The 11,016-nt window shown below is 38.0% G+C and overlaps 1 protein-coding gene across 1 annotated transcript; it reads left to right on the top strand.

Moving 5' to 3' along the window:
• The first annotated feature begins 11 nt into the window (after positions 1 to 11).
• Positions 12 to 6,210, top strand: LOC116679366 (mamu class II histocompatibility antigen, DR alpha chain-like). The gene is given in 5 exon segments (XM_032509031.1): positions 12 to 502; positions 3,067 to 3,240; positions 3,243 to 3,311; positions 4,571 to 4,855; positions 6,065 to 6,210. Coding segments are annotated over 5 exon segments (705 nt in total). The 5' UTR covers positions 12 to 447; the 3' UTR covers positions 6,187 to 6,210.
• The last annotated feature ends 4,806 nt before the right edge of the window (positions 6,211 to 11,016 follow it).

Here is an 11,016-nt window from a genome sequence, read left to right as displayed (position 1 = left end):
TTTCTGTCAGTCTCTCCTCAGACTGTTGTTCAGGTCTACAGAGACTCAGACAGGTTCAGGTCTACAGAGACTCAGACAGGTTCAGGTCTACAGAGAGACTCAGACAGGTTCAGGTCTACAGAGAGACCCAGACAGGTTCAGGTCTACAGAGACTCAGACAGGTTCAGGTCTACAGAGAGACCCAGACAGGTTCAGGTCTACAGAGACTCAGACAGGTTCAGGTCTACAGAGACTAAGACAGGTTCAGGTCTACAGAGACTCACACAGGTTCAGGCCTACAGAGACTCAGACAGGTTCAGGTCTGCAGAGACTCAGACAGGTTCAGGTCTACAGAGAGACCCAGACAGGTTCAGGTCTACAGAGAGACCCAGACAGGTTCAGGTCTACAGAGACTCAGACAGGTTCAGGTCTACAGAGAGACTCAGACAGGTTCAGGTCTACAAAGAGATGAAGATGATGATGGTCCTCGTCCTCTCCGGTCTCTTCTGTGTCTCAGCTGCCGGTAAATTACAGTCAGATATAATCTCATGTTTCAGATATAATCTCATGTTTCAGACAGATATAATCTCATGTTTCAACTATAATCTCATGTTTCAGATATAATCTCATGTTTCAGACAGATATAATATCATGTTTCAGTCAGACATAATATCATGTTTCAGTCAGACATAATCTCATGTTTCAGATATAATCTCATGTTTCAGATATAATCTCATGTTTCAACTATAATCTCATGTTTCAGATATAATCTCATGTTTCAGATATAATCTCATGTTTCAGTCAGATATAATCTCCTGTTTCATATATAATCTCATGTTTCAGACAGATATAATCTCATGTTTCAGATATAATCTCATGTTTCATTCAGACATAATATCATGTTTTCAGTCAGACCTAATCTCATGTTTCAGATATAATCTCATGGTCAGATATAATCTCCTGTTTCGATATAAGCTCATGTTTCAGATATAATTTCATGTTTCAGACTGATATAATCCCATGTTTCAGGTATAATCTTATGTTTCAGACAGATATAATCTCATGTTTCAGACAGGATATATACCATGTTTTCAGACATATATAATACCATGTTTCAGACATATATAATATCATGTTTCAGACATATATAATATCATGTTTTTCAGGACAGATATAATACCATGTTTAGACATATATAATACCATGTTTTCAGACATATATAATATCATTTTCAGACAGATATAATACCATGTTTCAGACATATATAATATCATGTTTCAGACAGATATAATACCATGTTTCAGACATATATAATACCATGTTTCAGACATATATAATACCATGTTTCAGACATATATATTCATGTTTCAGACAGATATAATACCATGTTTCAGACATATATAATATCATGTTTCAGTCAGATATAATACCATGTTCAGACATATATAATACCTGTTTCAGACATATAATAATATCATGTTTTTCAGTCAGATATAATATCATGTTTCAGACATATATAATATCATGTTTCAGTCAGATATAATATCATGTTTCAGACATATATAATCTCATGTTTCAGTCAGGTATAATATAATGTTTCAGACATATATATACCATGTTTCAGACATATATAATACCATGTTTTCAGACATATATAATATCATGTTTCAGACATAAATAATACCATGTTTTCAGACTATATAATATCATGTTTCAGACAGATATAATACCATGTTTTTAGACAGATATAATACCATGTTTCAGACATATATAATATCATGTTTCATCAGATATAATATCATGTTTCAGATTTAATCTCATGTTTCAGTCAGATATAATCTCATGTTTCAGACAGATATAATCTCATGTTTCAATATAATCTCATGTTTCAGACGATATAATCTCATGTTTCAGACAGATATATTCTCATGTTTCAGACACATAATCTCATTTTCAGACAGATATAATCTCATGTTTCAGATAAAATCTCATGTTTCATATATTATCTCATGTTTCAGTCCGATACAATCATGTTTCAGATATAATCTCATGTTTCAGATAAATCTCATGTTTCATATATTATCTCATGTTTCAGTCAGATACAATATCATGTTTCAGATAAATCTCATGTTTCAAACAGATATAATCATGTTTCAGACAGATATAATCTCATGTTTCAGATATATCTCATGTTTCAGACAGATATAATCTCATGTTTCAGATATAATCTCATGTCTCAGATATAATCCATGTTTCAGGCAGATATAATCTCATGTTTCAGTCAGATTAATTTAATGTTTCAGAGAGATATAACTATCATGTTTCAGATATAATCTCATGTTTCAGATATAATCTCATGTTTCAGTCAGATATAATCTCATGTTTCAGATATAATCTCATGTTTCAGTCAGATTAATCTCATGTTTCAGATATATCTCATGTTTGTGACAGATATAATCTCATGTTTCAGATATAATCTCATGTTTTCAGATACTCATGTTTCGACAGATATAATCTCATGTTTCAGATATAATCTCATGTTTCAGATATAATCTCATGTTTCAGATATAATCTCATGTTCAGATAGATATATTCTCATGTTTCAAATATAATCTCATGTTTCAGACAGATATATCTCATTTTTCAGATATAATCTTATGTTTTCAGTCAGATATAATCTCGTGTTTCAGATATAATCTCATGTTTCAGTCAGATATAATCTCATGTTTCAGATATAATCTCATGTTTCAGACATATATAATCTCATGTTTCAGTCAGATATAATCTCATGTTTCAGATATAATCTCATGTTTCAGTCAGATATAATCTCATGTTTCAGATATAATCTCATGTTTCAAATATAATCTCATGTTTCAGACAGATATATGTCATGTTTCAGATATAATGTCATGTTTCAGATATAATCTCATGTTTCAGTCAGATATAATCTCATGTTTCAGACAGGTATAAATTCATGTTTGAGATATAATCTCATGTTTCAGATATAATCTCATGTTTCAGATATAATCTCATGTTTCAGACAGATATAATCTCATGTTTCAGATATAATCTCTGTTTTCTCTCCAGTTCTACATGAGGACCTTTATATCTCCGGCTGTTCAGACTCTGATGGAGAGAACATGTATGGTCTGGAAGGAGAAGAGCTCTGGTACGCAGACTTCATCCACCAGAGAGGAGTGGAGCCTCAGCCCAGCTTCATAGATCATCTCACCTACCAAGGAGCTTATGAACAAGCTGTGGCTATCAACAGATCTGCAGAGCCAACCTGAAGAATGTCCGTAAAGGCATGAAGGACCTCCCTGTGGAGCACGGTAACATCTCATACTTACATCTACCTTTTATTAATCTTCAGATTTAATTTAATGTCTGACTTTCAATAATATTTAATATTAAAGTACAGCAGTCCTTTAAACTGGATTAATAAAGCATTAACTATTGAACCTGTTAATGTTTTGATTTATTTAACTACTTTGTGTTTTAACCAAAAAAAAACATTATTTTAATTTATTTAATTAAATTTCATAGAGCAGAACTTTATTTAATGTGTGAACAGTTATTTAAACGTATCTTATAATCATGGAAAACTCAGAGACCAGTTATCAGATATTAAGAATGTTTCTTCTGTTAAAGCTTTTAATCTCTTTAAGAGATCTACGTGAAGTTAAGAATGAGGATCATGTCCTACCTGTCCCTGAGAGACATCATAACACCAGAGAGACATACTGGGATATTAAAGGAAATTACCTCATTTACACACTTATAATAATAATATATAATAATAATAATAATATAATAATAATAATAATAAATAATAATATAATAAATAATAATAATAATAATAATAATAATAATAATAATAATAATAATAAAGAATAATAATAATAATAATAATAACTTTCCACCTTCAGAGTTATAAATAACATAAGACCCAATGACATCAGCTGTGTGTGTGTCTGTGTGGTTGTGTGTGTCTGTGTGTGTGTGTGGTGTGTGTGTGGGTGGTATGTCTATGTGTGTGTTTATGTGTGGTGTGTCTGTGTGTTGTGTGTGTGTCTCTGTGTGTGTGTGTGTGTGTGTGTTCTGTGTGTGTGTGTGTGTGGTGTGTGTCTGTCTGTGTGTGTGTGTGTGTGGGGGTATGTCTATGTGTGTGTTTATGTGTGTGTGTCTGTGTGTGTGTGTGTGTCTCTGTGTGTGTGTGTGTGTGTCTGTGTGTGTGTGTGTCTCTGTGTGTGTGTGTGTGTGTGTCCTGTGTGTGTGTGTGTGTTCTCTGTGTGTGTGTGTGTGTGTGTGTGTGTGTCTCTGTGTGTGTGTGTGTGTGGTGTTGTGTGTGTTGTGTGTGTGTCTCTGTGTCTGTGTCTGTGTTTGTGTGTGTGGTGTGTGTGGTCTCTGTGTCTGTGTCTGTGTGTGTGTGTGTCTGTGTGGTGTCTCTGTGTGTGTGTGTGTTGTGTGTGTGTGTGTGTGTGTGTGTCTGTGTGTGTGTGTGTGTGTGTGTGTGTGTGTGTCTCTGTGTGTGTGTGTGTGTGTGTGTGTGTGTGTGTGTGTGTGTGTGTGTGTGTGTGTGTGGGTCCAGATCCTCCTTCCAGTCCCATGGTCTACACCAAAGAGGACCTGGTCCTGGGAGTGAAGAACGACCTCATCTGCTACGTGACTGGTTTCTATCCGGCTCCGGTGGTCTTCTCCTGGACCCGGAACGGGGACAACGTCACCACGGCAACCAGCACCAACGTCCCCTACCCCAACAAAGACGGCTCCTTCAACCAGTTCTCCAGACTGGAGTTCACCCCCCAGCCGGGAGACCTCTACAGCTGTACAGTCCACCATGTGGCCCTGGACCGGCCCCTGACCAGGATCTGGGGTCAGAACCTTTATTTACACTCTCACTGCAGACAGTCAGCTCATTAACCAATCACAGACCAGGATCATTAACCAATCACAGACCAGGATCATTAACCAATCACAGACCAGGATCATTAACCAATCACAGACCAGGATCATTAACCAATCACAGACCAGGATCTTAATGTCTCTGTGTCTCTGTCTCCAGATGTGGATCCTAATGTCTCTGTGTCTCTGTCTCCAGATGTGGATCCTAATGTCTCTGTGTCTCTGTCTCCAGATGTGGATCCTAATGTCTCTGTCTCCAGATGTGGATCCTAATGTCTCTGTCTCCAGATGTGGATCCTAATGTCTCTGTCTCCAGATGTGGATCTTAATGTCTCTGTCTACAGATGTGGATCTTAATGTCTCTGTCTCCAGATGTGGATGTTAATGTCTCTGTCTCCAGATGTGGATCTTAATGTCTCTGTCTCCAGATGTGGATCTTAATGTCTCTGTCTCCAGATGTGGATGTTAATGTCTCTGTCTCCAGATGTGGATCTTAATGTCTCTGTCTCCAGATGTGGATCTTAATGTCTCTGTGTCTCTGTCTCCAGATGTGGATCCTAATGTCTCTGTCTCCAGATGTGGATCCTAATGTCTCTGTGTCTCTGTCTCCAGATGTGGATCCTAATGTCTCTGTCTCCAGATGTGGATCCTAATGTCTCTGTCTCCAGATGTGGATCTTAATGTCTCTGTGTCCAGATGTGGATCCTAATGTCTCTGTCTCCAGATGAGGATCCTAATGTCTCTGTCTCCAGATGTGGATCCTAATGTCTCTGTCTCCAGATGTGGATCCTAATGTCTCTGTCTCCAGATGTGGATCTTAATGTCTCTGTCTCCAGATGTGGATCCTAATGTCTCTGTGTCTCTGTCTCCAGATGTGGATCCTAATGTCTCTGTGTCTCTGTCTCCAGATGTGGATCCTAATGTCTCTGTGTCTCTGTGTCCAGATGTGGACCCTAATGTCTCTGTGTCTCTGTCTCCAGATGTGGATCCTAATGTCTCTGTCTCCAGATGTGGATCCTAATGTCTCTGTGTCTCTGTCTCCAGATGTGGATCCTAATGTCTCTGTGTCTCTGTCTCCAGATGTGGACCCTAATGTCTCTGTGTCTCTGTCTCCAGATGTGGATCCTAATGTCTCTGTCTCCAGATGTGGATCCTAATGTCTCTGTGTCTCTGTCTCCAGATGTGGAGAAGACGGGGCCCGGTGTTGGACCTGCGGTCTTCTGTGGACTGGGTCTGACGGTGGGTCTGCTGGGCGTGGCTGCTGGAACCTTCTTCCTCATCAAAGGAAACGAGTGCAGCTGATTGGCCGGCTGGTGATGATGTCATAGGTTGATGAGGAAGTGCTTCTGGAGATTTAAGTGGTTTCTGCTTCAGATGAAGAATATTCTGGATTATTACTCTGTTCTAGTCTAAACTAATCATCTGGATAGATTAGTATCTCAATAAATAATCTTATAAACATTCTGTCATGTTGGTATGAAACGTTAATTAAAGAAATAATATGAATTCACTGATTAATCAATGAATGTAAATCAATAAATTAATAAAGTGGAGGTGTGTGTGACGTCAGCTGGTCCTGTTGTTATTAACTCTAACCTGGGTTAAATCTAACCTGGGTTAACTCTAACCTGGGTTAACTCTAACCTGGGTTAACACTAACCTGGGTTAGGGTACCCCCGTCCTGGGTTAACACTAACCTGGGTTAACTCTAACCTGGGTTAACTCTAACCTGGGTTAACTCTAACCTGGGTTAACTCTAACCTGGGTTAGGGTACCCCCGTCCTGGGTTAACCCTCTAACATTAACCTGACTGAGTTATTATTAATCACTATGGGATGGTTTGGTGATGGTGATCTTCCTCTTTAACTAAAGGTCTATCTCCGTAGGGATCCATCCCATAATGTCAGACATGTAGAATAATAATCTCAGTCTGTCAGCAGCTACAACAACTGAACTTTAAGCAGACGCCAACTGACGCCGAACATTTGCAGCAAGAACTTCTGTAAATCTTAACTCAGCATGTGTCCACCTCTCTGGTGTGCTACTGTCCAGAGTGTGTATTGTCTGTGTCTCTGCGGTCCTCACGCAGCATACTCACTGTTTACTTTAGTCTGCATGGTGTGTTGCTGTTTCTGATAGTTATGATTAATATTTAAATATTACTGTTCAGACAGTGATTACAATTAACTGAGTTACCAAATAGTTACTAAATATTTTGAAAAAGGCATATATGCAGATATTTTCTTCTTTTGTTTTCTGCACTATTGTTTTGATAATATATATAATTTTGTTATATAGTATAGTTACTGCAATAATAGTATTTTCCAAAATTGTTCAGCCCTAATAAGTTGTCAACTAAGTTTCTTGAGAAAGTACCCATGACTGAAACATTGACAAACTATTTAGAGGTGAAAGGTGTGTGTGGGAATTTTCCCTCTCTTTTAATGGATCTTCAGGGAATTTAAATCCCTTCAACACAAAGGAAACCAATCAGGTGGTGTGTGTTGCTGGGTATTTAATTACTAAATTCATCAGCCACTACTGCATGTGGATGTTGTAAAACTAAACATGAAAAGGTCCAACTGTGAATAAACACACAAAGAGATCTACAACACAACAATGATCTACAAAATTACTAATGTACTTATTAAGAATCCCATCGTCCAGGACTGCTTTCCCTTCTGGCACCTTCCGTGTTTTCCAAATGCCACGGCATGTTGGCTCCTCAACAGTGAAGAATTCATCAAAAAGCAGATGAAATAGTCGAAGGGTCCGTGTACTTAGCGGCCAACGGATTTTCGTTTTGAAAAGAAAAAAACAAAAACGAAAAACAGACAGTTTCCCAATTACCATTTGTAAATAGGGAAACAAAAAACGAAAAACAACCCGTTTTTCGTTTTTTGTTTTGATATTAAAAAACGGAAAACGAAAAACAATCTGTTTATCCGATTTTCTTTGATGAGTTTATGGATGGAAACCGGAAAATAAAATACGGGTGTATACGTCTCATTTCTCAATTTTACAATGATTTTTTTGTGATCCAGAAGTCACTCCTGCAGCTCGACGGCCAGCAGGGGGATTTCCTCCAAAACCTCTCCTACAGTCCAGTCACCGTCCCTCCATACTCACGTTCCTGACCAGAAAACAACAGACTGCCCTGCTCTGCCTCTGATTGGCTGGTACTCGTTGCCATCTGGGTCAGAGCCAATTAGAAGCAGGAAGTGGGCGGGACATAACGCTGCTGTCTCCGGTGTGTATGGGGAAAGGGGCGGGACCGAGGGAACAGGCAAGACAACCTCCTACGTTTAAATAACACATAGAAAATATCTGCTCGACAACTTATTATGGAGCTGGGAACAAGCCCAAATACACAACTACACCTTAGAAACAAGCCCAAATACACAACTACACCTTAGAAACAAGCCCAAATACACAACTACACCTTAGAAACAAGCCCAAATACACAACTACACCTTAGAAACAAGCCCAAATACACAACTACACCTTAGAAACAAGCCCAAATACACACAACTACACCTTAGAAACAAGCCCAAATACACAACTACACCTAGAAACAAGCCCAAATACACAACTACACTTTAGTAACAAGCCCAAATACACAACTACACCTTAGTAACAAGCCCAATACACAACTACACTTTAGTAACAAGCCCAAATACACAACTAACGTTAGAAACAAGCCCAAATACACAACTACACTTTAGTAACAAGCCCAATACACAACTACACCTTAGAAACAAGCCCAAATACACAACTACACTTTAGTAACAAGCCCAAATACACAACTACACCTTAGAAACAAGCCCAAATACACAACTACACCTTAGTAACAAGCCCAAATAACAACTACACCTTAGAAACAAGCCCAAATACACAACTACACTTAGAAACAAGCCAAATACACAACTACACTTAGTAACAAGCCCAAATACACAACTACACCTTAGAAACAAGCCCAAATACACAACTACACTTTAGAAACAAGCCCAAATACACAACTACACTTTAGAAACAAGCCCCAATACACAACTACACCTTAGAAACAAGCCCAAATACACAACTACACTTTAGAAACAAGCCAAATACACAACTACACTTTAGAAACAAGCCCAAATACACAACTACACTTTAGAAACAAGCCCAAATACACAACTACACTTTAGTAACAAGCCAAATACACAACTACACCTTAGAAACAAGCCCAAATACACAACTACACATTAGAAACAAGCCCAAATACACAACTACACCTAGTAACAAGCCCAAATACACAATACACCTTAGTAACAAGCCCAAATACACAACTACACCTTAGAACAAGCCCAAATACACAACTACACTTTAGAAACAAGCCCAATACACAACTACACCTTAGTAACAAGCCCAAATACACAACTACACCTTAGAAACAAGCCCAAATACACAACTACACCTTAGAAACAAGCCCAAATACACAACTACACCTTAGAAACAAGCCCAAATACACAACTACACCTTAGTAACAAGCCCAAAACACAACTACACCTTAGAAACAAGCCCAAATACACAACTACACCTTAGTAACAAGCCCAAATACAAACTACACTTTAGAAACAAGCCCAAATACACAACTACACCTTAGAAACAAGCCCAAATACACAACTACACCTTAGGAACAAGCCCAAATACACAACTACACCTTAGGAACAAGCCCAAATACACAACTACACCTTAGGAACAAGCCCAAATACACAACTACACCTTAGAAACAGCCCAAATACACAACTACACCTTAGTAACAAGCCCAAATACACAACACACCTTAGAAACAAGCCCAAATACACAACTACACCTTAGTAACAAGCCCAAATACACAACTAACTTTAGAAACAAGCCCAAATACACAACTACACCTTAGTAACAAGCCCAAATACACAAATACACCTTAGAAACAAGCCCAAATACACAACTACACCTTAGAAACAAGCCCAAATACACAACTACACTTTAGAAACAAGCCCAAATACACAACTACACCTTAGTAACAAGCCCAAATACACAACTACACCTTAGAAACAAGCCCAAATACACAACTACACCTTAGAAACAAGCCCAAATACACAACTACACTTTAGTAACAAGCCCAAATACACAACTACACCTTAGAAACAAGCCCAAATACACAACTACACCTTAGTAACAAGCCCAAATACACAACTACACCTTAGAAACAAGCCCAAATACACAACTACACTTTAGAAACAAGCCCAAATACACACTACACTTTAGAAACAAGCCCAAATACACAAACTACACCTTAGAAACAAGCCCAAATACACAACTACACTTTAGAAACAAGCCCAAATACACAACTACACTTTAGAAGAAACAAGCCCAATACACAACTACACTTTAGAAACAAGCCCAAATACACACTACACTTAGAAACAAGCCCAAATACACACTACACTTTAGAAACAAGCCCAAATACACAACTACACTTTAGTAACAAGCCCAAATACACAACTACACTTTAGTAACAAGCCCAAATACACAACTACACCTTAGAAACAAGCCAAATACACAACTACACATTAGAAACAAGCCCAAATACACAACTACACCTTAGTAACAAGCCCAAATACACAACTACACCTTAGTAACAAGCCCAAATACACAACTACACCTTAGAAACAAGCCCAAATACACAACTACACTTTAGAAACAAGCCCAAATACACAACTACACCTTAGTAACAAGCCCAAATACACAACTACACCTTAGAAACAAGCCCAAATACACAACTACACCTTAGAACAAGCCCAAATACACAACTACACCTTAGAAACAAGCCCAAATACACAACTACACCTTAGTAACAAGCCCAAATACACAACTACACTTAGAAACAAGCCCAAATACACAACTACACCTTAGTAACAAGCCCAAATACACAACTACACTTTAGAAACAAGCCCAAATACACAACTACACCTTAGAAACAAGCCCAAATACACAACTACACCTTAGGAACAAGCCCAAATACACAACTACACTTAGGAACAAGCCAAATACAACTACACCTTAGGAACAAGCCCAATACACAACTACACCTTAGAAACAAGCCCAATA

The sequence above is a fragment of the Etheostoma spectabile genome, unplaced genomic scaffold (assembly GCF_008692095.1).
Source record: "Etheostoma spectabile isolate EspeVRDwgs_2016 unplaced genomic scaffold, UIUC_Espe_1.0 scaffold00010895, whole genome shotgun sequence".
Taxonomy (NCBI): domain Eukaryota; kingdom Metazoa; phylum Chordata; class Actinopteri; order Perciformes; family Percidae; genus Etheostoma; species Etheostoma spectabile.
This window is presented reverse-complemented; position numbering and strand designations above follow the sequence as displayed.